We start from the raw sequence: 19,640 nt of genomic DNA on the forward strand, positions 1-19,640 counted from the left end.
CAGGGACCATTGTTCCTTCTCCTCCTCTTCCCAGAGGACTCCTGCTACTTTGTCTTCCCTAAGTTCTCAGCAGAGGACTTGCTCATCTCCCCAGATGACAGTCCCTTCCTCCACCACCTCTCCCTGCCAATCCACAGACCCCCAACCTATTTTCTCCTGAGTCCATAAGAAGATGGGGGGGGAGGGAGGTTGAAGCAAAATATTCTATGAAGGATGCAACCTGCCTTCAACAAAGAACTGCTAAATAATTCTATAGCAAACTTCCTTTTTCAGTTTGAAGGGTCTGTGTGTGGATGAGGTCGCTAATTCTGGGTTATCTCTATGTAGGTAGATACCCATCGTATGTCCTTATGACAAAAAAATCCTCACTCTCCCCAAAAGAAACTGCCCATTATCATCATAAAACCACCAAAATGGAGTGTTATTTAGCCACAAACAGAGAATGAGATCCAGTACTTTGCAACAACATGGATGGAACTGGAGATCATTATGTTAAGTGTGTTAAGTGAAACAAGCCACAGAAAGACAAACATCGCATGTTATCACTTATTTGTGGGATCTGAAAATCAAAACAAGTGAACTAATGGACATAGAGAGTAGAAGGATGGTTCCCAGAGGCTGGGGAGGATAGTGGGGGACGGGGAGCAGAAGGTGGGAATGGTTAATGGGTACAAAAAGACAGAATGAATAAGACCTACTATTTGATAGCACAGCAGGTTGACTATAGTCAATAATAACTTACGCTTTTAAATAACTAAAAGTGTAATTGAACTGTTTATAACTCAAAGGGTAAATGCTTGAGGGGATGGATACCCTATTCTCCGTGATGTGCTTATTTCACATTGCATGCCTGTATCGAAACATCTTATGTATCCCATAAATATATGCACCTATTATGTACCCACAAAAATTTAAAAAATAAAAATTTTAAAGCCACCACAAACTTAAACATCAGTGTGCAAGCTAAGGCCTCCGGGTTGACGTGTGTGCTCCCCATGATCCCGCCTACTCCGTTCTTTATAGCTTCTCCGTGATGAGTCTGAAATTTGTTAATCAGCATGTGTGCTTCTCAGTGCTGTCTTTTCAGTCTCCCTTCCCCCTCGCCCCTCGACGGAGCATCCCAGCTGTTTGTTTCCCTGATGTCTGTATCAGCCCGGGTGCATTTAACAGGAATTCATTTCCATCTTAATCTGATTCTAGGAAGTAGATCATACAAAGATGAGTTCAGAACATTCTTTCATAAAACACAGAGAACAACAGATAAGTAGAAGATTGGCTTTCCGGCCATGACCTTCAACAAATCATTCTGATTTTCTGCCATATTAAATTCTTTATGATGAAATCTAACAAAATTCAGTGGAAGACTTTTGGAGGTAGTATCTGTAAATCAATAGCTAGCAACTGCTACCCTTCAGGTAGTCCCCACTATGCAAACTAGGGGAAGGGGGATGGGGATGCAGAATGGAGTAGTGATTAAGAACACATGCTTCAATGTCACTTGAACTTGAGTTCAAATCCAGGCTTTGACACTTAGTAGCAAGTCAGTTTCACCTTTTTAAGCCTTCACTTGTTCCCCAATAGAATGGAAATAGTAATACGGCAAGGAATCAGTGGAATCATCAATTTCATATAAGAACGTACTTGGGGCCAGGCACGGGGGCTCACGCCAGTAATCCCAGCACTTTGGGAGGCTGAGGCGAGTGGATCATGAGGTTAGGAGTTCAAGATGAGCCTGGCCAACATGGTGAAACCCCATCTCTACTAAAATACAAAAACTTAGCTGGGCATGGTGGTGTGTGCCTGTAGTCCCAGCTACTCTGGAGGCTGAGGCAGGGGAATCATTTGAATCCAGGAGGTGGAGTTTACAGTAAGCTGAGATCACACCACTGCACTCTAGCCTGGTGACAGAGCGAGACTCCATCTCAAAAAAAGAAGAACGCCTTTGGGATGGTGCACATATACTACATAGGAGAACAATAATGTGACTGGTAGAATTGGCATTAGTTCCATTTCACAGATGGGAAGTAAAGGTACCTCACTGAAGGTCACTGAACTCCTAAGTGGCAGGGCCAGGACTCAAGGTCTTTCTGACAACAACGATCTTTGCATCCTTTCCTGCCACATTCCACTTCTCAGCCATCAGGTTAAACCACATCACTTCCAGATGTTATTATTTAAACAGCCCCAGCACATGAATATTGAATGTAAGTATATCTGCCAAGAAAACCATCCCCATCTAAGAGTCCGCTGTGAGTCTGTGCATGCTCATGCTCCACTCCTACCAGGCCTCCCACCCCCATTTACCACCTTTTAGCCTGGTACAGTACAGGACATCACGTGGTGTTTCTCATGATTCTGCTCTCAACAACTCACTGGGGCAATAATAGAAAGGATGGTGTTCACACATGCTGTAGGAAAGGTGGGCAGGGAAGAGACTTGACTGTGTTTTCTAGGAAACAAAGAATGGAGTCATCACCCGTGCTCTGCAGAGCAATGGGAAAACTGAAAGCTCTGAAGCCAATGGCACATCTAAGGGAAGCAAAGACAGAAAATCAAAATCAACTGTCCCCAAGATGCCTTTTATGCAACCAGGCTGGGAGTCATCATGAAGCACAAAAATGATATCTGCAGAGATTTGTATTAGTCCATTCTCACACTGCTCTAAAGAAATACCTGAGGCTGGGTAACTTATACAGAAAAGAGGTTTAATTGGCTCACAGTTTCGCAGGTTGTACAGGAAGCATGATGCTGGCATCTGCTTCTGGGGAGGCCTCGGGAGCTTTCACTCATAGCAGAAGGCAAGGCGTGAGCAGGCATCTTACATGGTAGGAGCAGGACCAAGAGAGAGATGGGAGAAATGCCACACACTTTTTAAAAAAATTATATGGTAAGTTCTGGGGTACATATGCAGAATGTGCACGTTTGTTACATAGGTATACATATGCTATGGTGGTTTACTGCATCCATCACCTCATCGTCTACATTAGGTAATTCTCCTAATGCTATCCCTCCCCGATTTCCCCACCCTCTGCTATCCCTCCCCTAGACCCCACCCCTGACAGGCCCCGGTGTGTGCTGTTCCCCTCCCTGTGTCAATGTGTTCTCATTGTTCAGCGCCCACTTATGAGTGAGAACATGCGGTGTTTGGTTTTCTGTTTGTGTGTCAGTTTATTGAAAATGATGGTTTCCAGCTTCATCCATGGCCCTGCAAAGGACATGAACTCATCCTTTTTTATGGCTGCATACTATTCCATGGTGTATATGTGCCACATTTTCTTTATCCAGTCTATCATTGATGGGCATTTGGGTTGGTTTCAAGTCTTTGCTATTGTGAACAGTGCCACAATAAACATACATTGCCGCACACTTTTAAACAACCAGATTTCACAAGAAATCACTATTGAAAGGACAGTACCAAGGGTCATGGTGTTAAACCATGAGAAACTACCCCCTGATCCAGTCACCTCCCACAAGGATCCACCTCCAGCATTAGGAATTACATTTCAACATGAGATTTGGGTGGAGATACAGATCCAAACTGTATCAGATGGTGATCGGGTTTTGCTTGGTTTTTATTTTCTCCTAATTTTTTTATCTTTTCCTGATTTTCTATTAGATTGGTTATTGTGGTTTTTGCTATTTCAATGGCAAATGAATTTTTGGCATTCATTCAATGGTAAGTGAATTTCAGTGGCAAAAACCACAATTACTTTTGCACCAACACAACACAATACAATGCTCATTGGTGTCAAAACCAGAATAAAATATTAAATGTGAAGTTGTATTACAAATATGTTACCTGGGTAGGGAGACACATAAATGAGTGTCAGTAAGGAGTATAAAGATCTAACAATGTGGGAAGTAGAACAGATAAGATTTGATGGGAGGGGAAATGATCTACAAAGATTTGGAGAAACTGGGAGAAGTAGGAGGGTTCTGAATACCCTAGAATCATGATTTTTGATAATAATTTTTTGGAGGGAGCGAGGGGCATGATCACAATTCTGGATATGCATTTAAGCCATGGAAAACTCTGGAAACCTCAGGCTTAAGATCAAAAGGAATATCCAAAGTTATCATCTGTAAAGGAATCCTTGGTTAAATTAAGAGGCAGACCTGCTTTATAGTCCAAAAGTGGCCTGGGGCCAAGGCATTTGCATACGTTGTACAATAATCACTTGCTTTCACCCTCATTTCCATTTCCTGCTCCCCACGGTGGGCTGATGCTTGTGAACCACATTTCCCAGGTGCCCTTGCAGCTGGCTTCCAGGTAGGTTCAGCCAATAGGAGGCACCAGCAGGAAACCGAAGGGTGCTCGTTAAACAGAAGCCAGGGCATTTTGCCGTTTCTCTCATTTGGCTTATGGTGTACCTCCAGCTGGAGCTATATCTCCTCCATAAGTCTAGCTTATGCCACATGGCCCGATTCCAGGGCTTCTGAAGGTCGCCTCTTCCCTTAATTTTTCCAGCCCTGGAGATGGTAGAGGTTTCCTTTTGCTAATCTCTAGCTTGCCTCACCATCCTTTATGTGACTTTTGAGCTCTTCTAGCACCTTTGTAACTGCTCCCCTGAATTAAATTCCCTCTGTTCAACTACCTGTCATGAGCTCTGATCTCCTGCCTAGATTCTGCCTGATCCAATATGTTAAAATAAACTATTAGCTTACATCATTCCAGACTCTCAGATGACTCCATTTTAATTGGCATTAAACATTTCTACTTTGCCTGCCTTGACAGAATTAGTCAAAATTGCTTTACAAACATGAAAAATGCTATTATTTTATTAAAATTAATCTCTGTAAATTGTAGACAAATTAGGAAAAGAGATAACCAAAACAAAAAATTATTAATTGCCTATAATTCAAACACCCTGAGATAACATCTCTATTAACAATTTATTGTATTTACTTCCAGCTTATTATATTATTATATATATATGTCTTGTCATATATCAGTATTTTAAAACCATTTGTATCAGATCACATACATTTCTGGAAATTTCTATAGATTTTATCAGTATAAATCTTAAAACTTCTCTATCATCTACTGTCTTTACATTGTGTAGCATGCATTTTTCATCTGAAATTATGTTCCATTACCAGCTTTCCACATTAGTAAATAAACAGCTATAGCAACACTAAGTGGTAGCACCAAGACTCAAATGCATCACATACCTCTGTCTGGATAGACCATGATTTATCCCCACAATGCCTACTGCGGGACATTTAGGTATTTTTCACTATTATTCACACTGCTGTGATAGATATCCTTGGGGATAAATCTTTTCATCCTGGTGACATAATTTCCTTGGCTGGGGCAAGAGGATATGTATTTTTAAAGCCTGTCACACACATGTCTAAATTGGCCTCCAGAAAGGTTGTAGAGAGGCTTATTTTTGAGTGCTTTATAAACTTTTTATTGTGTTAATATCAAATGATGTTCATAAATGTCCTGACAACTAGTTATTTCTGTTGGCTTATTATAATTTTAAACAAAACTATAATTATAGAGTTATAATCATAAAGTTATATTTGTAATTACAAAATTATACTTTGCCAAAAATGGTTTCCTGAGACTCCATTGAAATGCTGACAGTTGTGAGGCTTAAGCGGGGCCACCTCATGCTGCTAAAGTTGGTGTCAAGTTGAGGACACAATTCAGTACCAATCCCAAATCCACTTAAGAGTAATTGTGTAAGCACAATATGTGAATTCCTGGTGCACAGACAGCTATCATTAGGTGACATTTGAAAAAATAATGCTTGAATGTTGGACATTATCATAGTTGTTTCATGAGGAAGGTGAAATTTAAGATGTTTGGGAGAATGTTGAAGACATGACCATGGCATAAAACAGGGTTTCAATCGTGTATTTTCAAATTATCTGGCAGGAAAATGTCTGATGTGCTTATTTTTCCTTCATTTATAAGTATGCTTAGTTCACAGCATCTTTTTGGAAAGTTACTTTGGGCCTGCAGGAAATATATAATGAGGTCCTCCAAAATAAGTGGGATTAGAAAGACAGGCAACCTCATTTTAAAATATTTGATCTCAACATGGCCAATCTCATTGCTTTCACCATGAAATATACCAGAATGGGGTCGTCTGATCTTGATGCCTCAAAAGCAGTGATGGAAAGGAAGAAAAACTAGTTAAAATAAGTCTCAGTCTTTTAGCTGTTTTGCCACTCCCAAGAGAGGAATGCATTTCAGATAGAATTTTGTGGCTGCAGGTAACAGAAAACCTAATTTAAGCTGTTATAAATAATAAAGGAAATGTTCATGAAAAGTCAAGATCCAATGAAGCTTGATCAGTTTAACAAGGTGCTATGGGATGGGTTTTTCTCTCTCTTCTCTGCCTTTCCTACACATCATCTTTGCCCAAGACTGGCTACCCTCATAAGCACAAAATGGCTGTGAGCAACTCCCAAGGAATATCATTTCCCCCATTTCTAGTCAGTGAGGAAGGAGAATATCTCTGCCTGTGCTTCCCAGAAGCCCCTGGAAAGTGCTTGCATCTCATTTGCTCAAACTGGGTCACATGACCATCCATAAACCAACCACTTTGACAGGTTTGTGCTGTTTGGCTTCAGTTATTCAGGGCCTCATCTGCTGCCAATACCATGAGCATCTCCCAAAATGCAAGCGCCAACTAAAGAAAAGGCAAAGGGCTAACCAGGGAAATAACTGGTATCAAGACAGAGGGTGAACAGATGTTGGATGTGTGACACAAATGAATGTTCATTATGCAAAAGCTTGGGAAACTCCTGTAGTTCCTTACATGCCTCTCAGAGGTTGGTCTCTCCACCCACTTCACCCATGAACACTGATGGGTCTGTCATCAATTTCCAGCCAAGGGGTTCTTGAGGCCCCCTGGTATACTGAGATGAGCAAGAAATAGTACTTGTAATTCATTACTAATAGCAACCAAAGACAAAATTTGTAAATGATTTCATTGTTTCCTATCCAGTTGACCTGATTCAAGGCTATCCACATCTTTTGTTTTGTTGTTTTGCATTCTTTATATTTTCCTTTGTTTTTTCCTCTCTCTCTGTTTTTTTTTTTTTTTTTGAGACAAGGTCTCACTCTGTCATCCAGGCTGGAATACAATGGCACGATCTCAGGTCACAGGCATGTACCACCACATGCTTGGCTAATGTTTTTGTATTTTTTTGTAGAGACAGGATTTTGTCACATTGCCCAGTCTGGTCTCAAATTCCTGAGCTCAAGCCATCCTCCTGCTTCACCTCCCCCAAATCTGAGGATTACAGGCATGAGCCAATGTGCCTGGCCCCACTTTCTTGAGTGGGGAAGCAATAGCTGCAGTTACAAATACTCTGTGGAATTGTCATAGACTCTTCACCCTTTATCTGTGCTGCCTTACATGGAAACATGTATTGGCCAACCCAGGAAAAAATGGAATCAAGTAGGCCGGAAGCAGTTCCTTCCTCCACTTCGTCTCCCACTGTCTCCTACCCAACTCTGCCACAAACATCATTCAACTCTGAAACAACTGTACTTCTCACCTTTTACTTTCAAAGCCCCAGAGAAGCAGGCATCGTAGCCCAATTTCACTGATAGTGGCTCCAGGGAAATTACTTTGCCTCCCCAACACGTCGATATTGGGATTTCTGTTAGTGAGCACCCAACGTGTTCTCACCCCGCCTTCAAAAAACACTCTCAGAACAGTACTACCAACTAGCCTTTGTCATATTTCACCTTGCCATTTACTTTTCAAATCTTTTCTCTTTCACTATGTAATTAATTAATATTTACTGCAAAGTTATAGGAAATGCATATCAGCTAAGAAAAGGAAATGAAACCTGCCACAATCTCACCCCCAGAGAGAATCACTGCATTTTGGAACTATGTCATTTCATATCTTTGATATGTGTCTATCCACACAGATCATTTTTCAAAAACAAAAACAATCATGCTATGAATATTACTTTGCAAGGTGTCTTTTGACTCAAAGAAATCAAACATCTTTATATATCAATAAACATACTTACATTATGTTGCCATTACACTTAATTGCTTCAGAGTATTTCATTGTTTAGATGCACCATAGTTATTTAACCTGTCTTCTATTGTGAGTTGCAAGTTGTTTTCCAATAGTTTGCTATTACCAGCAGCATCCTGGGGACAGTTTTGTTGATGAACCTCTATGCCCATGAAAGTCTATTTCCCTAGAATTCTTGACAGCAGAGTTGTTGGATCTAAGGACATGCTCATTTCTAAAGCATCTGGATGCCCTTCTGGATTGCCAGCACAGAGTATTTACTAGCTTTATCTGAGAGCACCCATTTTCCCATCATTTCTTAGTATTCTTTTTTTAAAAAAAAAAAATCGTAAGGTGCAGGAAAATTTCAAGACAAGATAATCCAGATAATATTCATATTATTGTTTCTCCCTTGGGGTTGAGAAAAATGACTTTTATACTGAAACATAATTTTTCAAGTATGATGGCTCAAACCTGTAATGCCAGCCTTACTCGGGAGACTGAAGCAAGAGGATGTCTTGGGCCACGGAGCTTGAGGCTGCAGTGAGTTGCACTCCAGCCTGAGTGACAGTGTGATCCTGTCTCTAAACATAGTAATAATAAAAAATATATAATATAGTTAATTTATCTCTCTTCTTTATGTTGAGTCTGTATCAACTTCTGAGTAACGTGAGCTTTCCCCTATGTATAGTCAAGGAAAATTAATCTGCTGTGGGGGCAGGAAGAGAGGGAAAGTACATTTGTATCTTTACATTGACAAGATTCAGCTCTCCAAATCAGCTGCTAAAACCACCAACAATAATTATTTTTAATGCCTAATTTTTTGCTTTAAGTGTAATGCTAATGGTAGTCACTTCCATTTATCTAATGCTTGCTATAAGTGAGGAATTTAGCAATTAATTTAATCCTCAAAACAGAGTAGGAGTGATTCTCCCATTCTACTGAAGAAATTGAAGCCCAGATTCTTCAGCGAGATTGAGTAATTTGTTCAAAGTCACACAGCTGGTCACCAGACAGAACCAGGATCAGAGCTCAGGTCCACCTGTCTTCAAAGCCCTTACTGTGTCCACTGTGTTACACGGCCGCCCCCCTCTTCAGTGTCAAGGTAGACTCTGTGCTGCCCAGGACCCCTCAAACCCAGCCATACCTCTCAGATAAACCCATGAGCCTCCTGTGCCTGGCTCCATTTGTAACCATGGTAACAACACTCCTTTCACTTTCACCCCTTGTCTTTTCATCAGGTCCCAGACAAGCCAATAAAGAGCATCAAGTGTATGGACAAGGAAATAATAAACCTCAAAAAGGACCTTATACGAAGCCGGTGAGTGAGCCCAGCAGGGAATGATCCATAGACAACCCAACAGGCATGAGCAGGCAGTGGGGTGTTGCCTTCAAGTCCTTGCCCAGTCCCAGCATCCCCCAACCCTAAACCCTGGACTTACAGGAGGGTAACCCAGGGAGGAGCAGAGGACAGGATTGGTTTTGTGGTTGGACTTTCTAGGGAGTACCCATGTCATGCCAACCCTCAGCCGCCTTCCTGGTGTCCCCTCTGCTTTTCTTTTTGGACCTGAATCTAACTCAAGAGAGTTCCCCCATGCTCCAGAAAAAACTTCCCTTTTTACTCCAGACCCACATGATGATACCATGTTCAGAGTCATTCTCAAATTCTGGCCCTGCTACCTGCTACTGGGATGCTGGAGGAGTTACTTGAACTCTCTGGGCCTCTCTTTCCCTACCTGTAAGATACGAGTAATCGGAGGTTGTTAGAAGAACTGAGTGAAATAAAGCAGATGAAGTGCCCCTCATATGGCCTTGAAGACAGGGCTGCTCCTATCTTTCCTCTCCTTGCTCCCCATTCCTTCCCTCCCTGATGATTGAGGCCCAGGACCATGTTTTGATCATCTCTGTGTGGTGAGATGGAATTTTGTTTTCCCCTCACCCCTTAACTCTTTCCTGAGACCTAGAACATCCCAAAGTAGGATCCTAAAATGAGACTTTTGGCAAAGCAACTCAAGACAGAGTAAGAGATGAACACTATTTAAGCACAAAACACATAAGACATGTGCTGAGAGGGGTAACCTAGGCAGCGGGGAAGTTCTGTTTGTCTTAGATACCTCCCAATCTGAGCCAGACGCAGTGAGAGGCAGAGTGAGACACCCTCTCCCTTCACCTCCACTGTCTGATGAAAGCTACACTTCTCTACTGCTACCAAAATCTCCACCCTACCCCGTCCAGTAACACAACTTGACAGAACTGATGACTGAGCCCAGGATGACTCCTGGAAGCTGGGGGAAGGGAAAGGAGTTAAAGGGCCTAGGGGAGAGGTGAAGAGAGGGTCCCAGAGGGCCATATTCTCACTGACTGCAAGGTGTGGCTCTGTCGGTACTCTGAGGGTTTAACTAGACACTGCCTAGTTAAACATAATTCAAACCTTGTGTGTACTTTTAACTTTCTGAGTAGCCACACTAGAAAAAATAAATAGAAACAAGTGAAAGTAACTCTAATAAAATATTGTTAACTCAGTACCTCCAAAATATCATCATTCAACATGTAATCAGTATTCAAAATGTATTAATGAGATTATTTTCATTATGCTTTTTATTACATGATAAAAACAATGAAAGGATGAAAAGGAATGAATGATGAAAGATCTGGGATATATTTCATACTTAGAACACATATCAGTTTGGTATTTCAAGTGCCCAATAATTGTCATAGACTAAATTGTGCCCCTGCCCACCTCCCCCCCACCCACACACACATTAATATGCTGAAGCCCTAAGCCCCGATATAATTTTTTTTGGAGTTAGGACCATTAAAGAAACAAGTAAGGTTAAAGGAAGTCAAAGGGTGGGGCCCTAATCCAATGTGATCAGTGTCCTTATGAAAGAGAAAGCAACATCAGGCATGAGCACACAGAGAAAATGTCACATGAGAGGACACAGCAGGAAGGCGGCAGTCTGCAAGTCTAGGAGAGGGGCCTCAGGAGAAACTAACCCTGCCTGCTGGCACCTGCACCTTCAGCTTCCAGTCTCTAGAACTGTGAGAAAATGAATGTCTGCTGTTTAAGCCACTCAGGGTGTGGTATTCTGTTAGGGCAGCTCCAGCAGACTAATACGTAACAGTCAATGCTGGGATTCTTACAGAGAATGATCCAACTCAAAGAGTCCAGCGGAGCTGTCTCAGATTCCCTTGCAGAGCTGGGCTCAGAGGCGGCATTTGAACTTGGATCTCCAAATTGAGAGCTTAGACCCACAAGGCTCCTCTGTTAGTTTCAGACATACTGGCTTCTGTGTAACCGCCCAGTGGATTCGCCTTACCCAAATTTGTAACTGCCCAGTGGGTTCATCTTGCCTGCTGCCTAGACAAAGCAGACTTATCAAGCTCCTAAACTGATCTTAGGAGTAGTTTAGGGAGGGTTAGAATCTTGTAGCCTCCAGCTGTATGACTCCTACACCAAAATTTCTAGTCTTGTGGCTAATTTGTTAGTCCTACAAAAGGCAGTCTAGTCCCCAGGGAAAAGGGAAGTTTGTTTGGAGAAAAGGCTGTTATCGTCTTTGTTTTTTTTGTTTTTCTTTTTGAGACGGAGTCTTGCTCCATCACCAGGTGCCAGGCTGGAATGCAGTGGCACCACCTCGGCTCACTGCAACCTCCGCCTCCTGGGTACAAGCAATTCTCCTGCCTCAGCCTCCTACATGGATGAGTAGCTGGGACTATAGGCGCGTGCCACCGTGCCCAGCTAATTTTTTTTTGCATTTTTAGTAGAGACAGGGTTTCACCATGTTGGACAGGATGGTCTCGAACTCTTGACCTCGTGATCCGCCCGCCTTGGTATCCAAAAGTGCTGGGATTACAGGCGTGAGCCACCGCGTCCGGCCTCGTCTTTGTTTTAAACTATAAATTCAGTTCCTCCAAAGTTAGTTCAGCCTATGCCCAGGAATGAACAAGGACAGCTTGGCAGTTAGAAGCAAGATGGAGTTTAAGTCAAATGTCTGTTACAATTTTGCAATGACAGTTTCTTTTATTTATTTATTTTATATATATATAAATGCATTTTAGGTTCTGGGGTACATGTAAACAACATGCAGGATTGTTGCATAGGTATATCCATGGCAATATGGTTCGCTGCCTCCATCCCCATCACCCATATCTGACATTTCTCCCCATGTTATCCCTCCCCAACTCCCCACCCCCTGTTGTCCCCCCCACCACAGACCTCAGTGTGTGATGCTCCCCTCCCTGTGTCCATGTGTTCTCATTGTTCAACACCAGCCTATGAGTGAGAACATGTGTTTGATTTTCTCTTCCTGTGTCAGTTTGCTAAGAATGATGGTTTCCAGGTTCATCCATGTCCCTACAAAGGACATGAATTTTTTATGGCTCCATAGTATTCCATGATGTATATGTGCCACATTTTCTCTGTCCAGTCTATCATTGATGGGCATTTGGGTTGGTTCCAAGTCTTTGCTATTGTAAACAGTACTGCAATGAACATATGTGTGCCTGTGTCTGTATAATAGAACAAGTTATAATCCTTTGGATGCATACCCAGTAATGGGATTGCTGGGTCAAATGGAATTTCTATTTCTAGGTCCTTGCGGAATCGCTACACTGTCCTCCACAATGGTTGAATTAATTTATACTCCCACCAACAGTGTAAAAGTGTTTCTATTTCTCCACATCCTCTCCAGCATCTGTTGTCTCCAAATTTTTTTTATGATCACCATTCTAACTGGCATGAGATGGTACCTCAATGTAGTTTTGATTTGCATTTCTCTAATGACCGGTGATGTTGAGCATTTTTTTATATGTTTGTTGGCCTCATATATGTCTTCTTTTGAAAAGTGTCTGTTCCTATCCTTCACACCCACTTGGATGGGTTTGTTAGTTTTTTTCTTGTAAATCTGATTTAGTTCTTTGTAGATTCTGGATATTAGCCCTTTGTCAGATGGGTAGATTTCAAAAGTTGTTTCCCATTCTGTTGGTTGATGGTTCACTCTAATGATTGTTTCTTTTGCTGTGCAGAAGGTCTGGAGTTTAATTATATCCCATTTGTCTATTTTGGCTTTTGTTGCCAATGCTTTTGGTGTTTTAGTCATGAAGTCCTTGCCTATGCCTATGTCCTGAATGGTTTTGCCTGGGTTTTCTTCTAAGGGTTTTATGGTATTAGGTCTTATGTTTAAGCCTTTAATCCATCTGGAGTTAATTTTAGTGTAAGGTGTTAGGAAGGGGTCCAGTTTCTGCTTTCTGCACATGGCTAGCCAGTTTTCCCAACACCGTTTATTAAACAGGGAATCGTTTCCCCATTGCTTATTTATGTCAGGTTTGTCAAAGATCAGATGATTGTAGATGTGTGGCATTGCCTCTGAGGCCTCTGTTCTGTTCCAATGGTCTATATCTCTGTTTTGGTACCAGTACCATGCTGTTTTGATTACTGTAGCCTTTTGGTTTGAAGTCCGGTAGTGTGATGCCTCCAGCTTTGTTCTTTTTGCTTAGAATTGACTTGGCTCTGCGGGCTCTCTTTTGGTTCCATATGAAATTTAAGGTGGTTTTTTCCAGTTCTGTGAAGAAGATCATTGGTAGCTTAATAGGGATACCTTTGAATCTGTAAATTACTTTGGGCAGTATGGCCATTTTCATGATATTGATTCTTCCTAACCATGAGCATGAAGTGTTTCTCCATCTGTTTGTGTCCTCTCTTATTTCGTTGAGCAGTGGTTTGTAGTTCTCCTTGAAGAGATCCTTTATGTTCCTTGTTAGTTGTATTCCTAGGTATTTTATTCTCTTTGTAGAAATTGTGAATGGCAGTTTCTTCTTGATTTGGCTCTCTTTAAGTCTATTATCGGTGTATAGGAATGCTTGTGATTTTTGCACTTTGATTTTGTATCCTGAGACTTTGCTGAAGTTGCTTATTAGTTGAGGAGATTTGGGGCTGAGACAATAGGGTCTTCTAGATATACAATCATGTTGTCTGCAAATAGAGACAGTTTGATTTTCTCCTTTCCTAATTGAATACCCTTTATTTCTTTTTCTTGCCCGATTGCTCTGACTAGGACTTCCAATACTCCATCGAATAGGAGTGGTGAGAGAGAGCATCCTTGTCTAGTGCCAGATTTCAAAGGGAATGCTTTCAGTTTGGGCCCATTCAGTATGATATTGGCTATGGGTTTGTCATAAATAGCTTTTATTATTTTGAGATACATTCTGTCAATACCTAGTTTATTGAGAGTTTTTAGCATAAAGGGCTGTTGAATTTTGTCGAAGGCCTCTGCATCTATTGAGATAATCATGTGGTTTTGTCTTTGGTTCTGTTTATGTGGTGAACTATGTTTATAGACTTGCATATGTTGAACCAGCCTTGCATCCCCAGGATGAATCCTACTTGATCATGGTGGATAAGCTTTCTGATGTGCTGTTGCAATCGGTTTGCCAGTATTTTATTGAAGATTTTTGCATCTATGTTCATCATGGATATTGGCCTGAAGTTTTCTTTTCTTGAGTCTCTGCTGGGTTTTGGTATCAGGATGATGTTCTCACAAAATGATTTGGGGAGGATTCCCTCTTTTTGGATTATTTGGAATAGTTTCAGAAGGAATGGTACCAGCTCCTCTTTGTATGTCTGGTAGAATTCAGCTGCGAACCCATTTGGACCTGGGCTTTTTTTTGGTTGGTAAGCTCTTAATTGCTGCCTTAACTTCAGCCCTTGTTATTGGTCTATTCAGCATTTTTACTTCTTCCTGGTTTAGGCTTCGGAGGGTGTAAGTGTCCAGAAATTTATCCATTTCTTCCAGGTTTACTAGTTTATGTGCATAGCGTTGTTTGTAGTAATCTCTGATGGTGGTATTTCTGTGGAATCTGTGGTGATATCCCCTTTACTGTTTTTTATTGCATCTATTTGATTATTCTCTCTTTTCTTTTTTATTAATCTGGCTAGTGGTCTGTCTATTTTGTTGATCTTTTCAAAAAACCAGCTCCTGGATGTATTGATTTTTTGAAGGGTTTTTTTGTCTCTACCTCTTTCAGTTCTGCTCTGATCTTAGTTATTTCTTGTCTTCTGCTAGGCTTTGAGTTTTTTTGATCTTGATCCTCTAGCTCTTTCAATTTTGATGACAGGCTGTCAATTTTAGATCTTTCCTTACTTCTCATGTGGGCATTTATTGCTATAAATTTTCCTCTAGACACTGCTTTAAATGTGTCCCAGAGATTCTGGTAAGTTGTGTCTTCGTGCACAGTTTCATCTACAGTGTTTGAACCCAAGTCAGAGGGCTTTTGAGCTGATGGCTTGGGAACCTTGGAGCCACAGGGACTGGTGGCAAGTAGGAGCAAGAAGCTGAGAGCCATGTGAGTAGGGACAGCAGCTGTGACAGGCAGCTGAAAAGGAAGATGGCACAGAGGGGAATGAGCGTCCCAACAGGGAATTGCACTCTGTTCTACAGCTCTGCCCTGAGGATGTTCCAAGCTTCACAGGAATGGTGCAGCATGGACGTCGGATCAGAAGAGAGGTTCCAAATACAGAATTTCATGGGCACCAATCAGTCATAACAGACACTGGCCATACCCAACCATTATGACCATAATATGGTCATAAATTCTTACTAGCTGAATATTATCAGCCTTGAGGTAGAGGATGCAAACCAAGAGCCCCAGCTGCAAAGACATACCAGCGTCTCTAGAGCCTGAGGAATGAGGCTCTCCACAAGAATCTGTGTACTGTAGACAAATGGCTGATGATGAGATAGATGACAGTAGATGCCTTCACCTAGACCCAGCTCAGCCTAAGAAGGAAAACAAAGTAGTGGTGTGCCAGCTTGTAACTAGAGCCTGCTGCTAAATTTTCAGTGTAAAATTATTGAACCAATTATTAAATACAGTTATTATTAAAGATTACTTATGTAAATGTGTATCTATAATTGCAAACCGATTGTTAAACACAGCTACTGTTAAAAATTAATTATATGAATTTACAATTAAATAAATTCTATTAAAGCACAGGTAATAAATACTCAGAAGTCATCCCTTCCTAATTGTTTTATACAGTTTGCTAATATCTGTGCTCTAGAGGCTGCTAATGGTTGTAGTATGTATGTTGGCATATGAGGAGTGCTAACAAATCTCTTTCCAGCTCTGCGTTCACTGACATCACAACGTTGGTAGCTTGAAAGCAGCTGGTGGAAATATCTGCACCACAGTGACAATATTTGCACCATGGAAATCAGCAAACACTACACATCAGGCTCACTGAGCCCCCCACCCCAACAGAGAGCCAGTTTTTAAACACTGACCAGCACACCACTGGGGATGTGCCCCAAGAACGACAAAGGTTGCACTTCCCACTGACCCAGTAGAATAGAGGGGATTAATTCTTAATAAAAGGTAATATGGGCAACAGTTGTTCTGCCACTCCTCAGTTGGCCAGCTGAGTCACTCCCAACAGACGCATTTACCGTAACTCTGAAGCAAGAGAAGATTAAACATTCTCCTTGGACAAGCTTAACCTGTCCTACTGATGGACACAAAGGAGAATGAGGAAAAGGCCAGACAGAAAAGCCTCAAGCAAGAAAGAAATGACAATGAGATATTCCATCTGGTCACATTTCTGGATCCCACCAACATTTAAGGTAGGAATCAGGAACCCCCTTCAGAAGGAAACACCGTGTTTTCCGAGGGAAGTCATCTCTCCAAATGGTACAAACTCCCTGACCCCATATCCCAGTACTAAATGAGGCGAATTGTGAACAAAGACATTGTTGACTTTTCCATCCTTTGTTTCTTAACTTTGTTTCCCCTCCCGTTAGAGTCTAGCCCACCTTGAGCCAAGCTACTCTCTCCTGGATTTTTATTTAATGTTTTAGCCCTCTTACAAGTCAATGGCACCATCCCTGGTTTCATGGCCAATTTAACCTGAAGCTAAAGAGAAGAAAACCCTAACCGCTTTCCTCCTGGTCTGTTCTGCCAGATGTTCAGTGGCGTTAAGCAGCACACCACGCACAAACGCGCTGAATTTCCAGCAGAAGTTGACATTCAGGGCCTCTTTGCTTGTGCCCGGTTCTTGATTGACTCTTGAAGCACAATGGCATACCTTCCTGAGAAGGTGCTGGCACTTTTTACTGTGAATGTTTTAAGGAAAATAAACATCTCTGCAATGAAAACAACCGAAATGTTGAACACGAAGCCATGACTGACCCTTGGCAAAGTTTACTTAGGTCCTGGAAATTGCAAATAAACGGTGATGAATTATCCACTCTCCCCTACCCCCAGCAGGGTCCAGGTGGTGCAAGTGTTTACAGGGTCTGAGACTTTGCTTTCCAGCTGCGTTTGGTAGACAGCTGAAGCAAAGTAATTGGAAATAGCAAAGGTGGAATCTGGGGCAGAGAAAGAAGCTATTCTTTTTATTATTATTATTATTATTATTATTATTGGGTCAGGCACTTCTTCTTGGTACCTGCTTAGCTCTCTGTGCTCATTCATTTCTTTTTCAACAAATATTTATTGAGTATGAAGAACCACAGGTGTACACCAGGCATTGCTATATATATTGGAGATGAACAAAACAGACAAGACTCCTGTCTTTGATGAATAAGAGATGTTGACTTGCATTATAATGAGGTGAAAACAACAATCCAATTAACAAGTAAATAAGCAGAATTTGGCCTGGCACAGTGGGTGGATCAGGTCTCTAATCCCAGCACATTGGGAGTCACCTGAGGTGGGGAGTTCGAGACCAGCCTGATCAAGAAGAAATCCCATCTCTACTGAAAATACAAAATTAGCCAGGCAAGGTTCCACATGCCTTTAATCCCAGCTACTCAGGAGAATCACTTGAATCTGAGAGGTGGAAGTTGCAGTGAGCCAAGATTGACTATTGCACTCCAGCTTGGCCAACAAGAGTGAAACTCTGTCTCAAAAAAAAAAAGAGAATTTGACCATGGGGATCTAAAACCAGGTGATATATAAAATAAATAGTGGTGACAAAGAATCTGCTGCTTTAGCTAGACCTGTCGGAGTAGAGTTGTTTATAAAGGGAAACCTGGGTCCAATAACTGAATGTGAGAAAGAACCATCCAAATAAAGACATAGTAGGCTGAAAGGTGGTGAATTTCAGAGAACAACAAATAAGTGGATCCCAAAGTCAGAACAAGCTGGAAATCCTGGAAGAACTAAGATGAGCTGGGCAGCTGGAGCAGAGTGAGAGAGGACGAGAGACAAGAGATAAAACTGAAGAGCTGGGTAAGGGCTGGCCCACACACTGCCTTGTAGGCTGTGATGAAAAGTATGAGTTTTAGTCTAAGTACCACAAGAACCAAAGGAGCATTCTGAGCAAGAGATGGAAGTAATCTGATTTTTTTAAAGAATATCCCATCCACTGCAGAGAGACTAGTTGGAAGGCTATGGTGAGAGATGGCTTCAATCAGGGAAATGGCAGTGAACTGGGGAGAAGCAGATGGATTCAGGATTCCTTTGGAGGTAGAGCCACAGGACTGGCTAATGGATTGGATGTGGGAGCCTCATTGTGCATCCATATTCTACAGTGTGACCTGTTCCATCTCTCACACCACGCACCATGTCTTGTCCACTCTTGTGGTCCCACAAAGTGTTTATCAATGGGATGAATTATCTTATCCATCTCTAGAATGTATCAGTTAAAATAAGGGAGAAGGCTTATTTATTAACTTAGTAGGAAAAGTAAATAAGGGAGGTGGGTTACAAATTAATTTGTGGGTAAATCAAGAGATAAGATAGCCCATTGCTTTAGGCCCTCCAGGTGAGCCTGATAACTTCTCCCTTTCCCACCGCCATTCAAACAGGAGTTGACTTATCGATGACAGGTCTGTGGCTGGAAGGAAGGGGTAGTAATGTTTCCTTACGAAAGAATCAACCTTGGGCCAGGCATGGTGGCTCACGCCTGTAATCCCAGCACTTTGGGAGGCCGAGGCGGGTGGATCACGAGGTCAAGAGATCGAGACCATCCTGGTCAATAGGGTGAAACCCTGTCTCTACTAAAAACACAAAAAATTGGCTGGGCATGGTGGCCCGTGCCTGTAATCCCAGCTACTCAGGAGGCTGAGGCAGGAGAATTGCCTGAACCCAGGAGGCGGAGGTTGCGGTGAGCGGAGATCGTGCCATTGCACTCCAGCCTGGGTAACAAGAGCGAAACTCCATCTCAAAAAAAAAAAAAAAAAAAAAAAAAAAAAAAAAGAATCAACCAATCCTGCAAATCCCCAGGGTTTGGCATAGAATAGGCACTAAATAAATATTCTGAAGTTTATATTTACATAGCATTTTATAATCTGCCCCAAGGCAGGCAAGAAAAGTCTTGTTAATTAATGTCTCAAATGAGAAAACAGACTCAGGGAAGTTCAGAGATCTACTCAAAGTCATTGTATCGTTCAGCTATTGCTGCATGACAGACTACCCCAGAAACCCAGTAACTTAAAGCAATGGGCATTTATTAGTGATTATGAGGCTGTAGTTCCATTGGGAGGTCCTCTAGTCTCAGATGGGCTCCCTTGTGTACTTGTAATCAGCTAAGGGTCAGGAAGGTGGTTTTGCTGATCTTGGCTGGGTTCTCTCTCAGGTTTGGAGGTCAGCTGGCTCTAGGCAGGTCTAAGATAGTCTTGTCCAGAACAAAATGGTCTCTTGTTC

At 41.8% G+C, this 19,640-nt stretch overlaps 1 protein-coding gene across 5 annotated transcripts in view; it reads left to right on the plus strand.

Moving 5' to 3' along the window:
* Positions 1-19,640, plus strand: part of CCDC60 (coiled-coil domain containing 60) — a 216,865-nt gene that overhangs the window by 83,684 nt on the left and 113,541 nt on the right. For all 5 annotated transcript variants that reach the window (XM_035257788.2, XM_035257790.2, XM_035257789.2 and 2 more), the window contains one exon: positions 9,239-9,318. In XM_035257788.2, coding sequence (XP_035113679.1) covers positions 9,239-9,318 — 80 coding nt within the window. The remainder of the gene's footprint in view (positions 1-9,238; positions 9,319-19,640) is intronic.

The sequence above is a fragment of the Callithrix jacchus genome, chromosome 9 (genome assembly GCF_049354715.1).
Source record: "Callithrix jacchus isolate 240 chromosome 9, calJac240_pri, whole genome shotgun sequence".
Taxonomy (NCBI): Eukaryota; Metazoa; Chordata; class Mammalia; order Primates; family Cebidae; genus Callithrix; species Callithrix jacchus.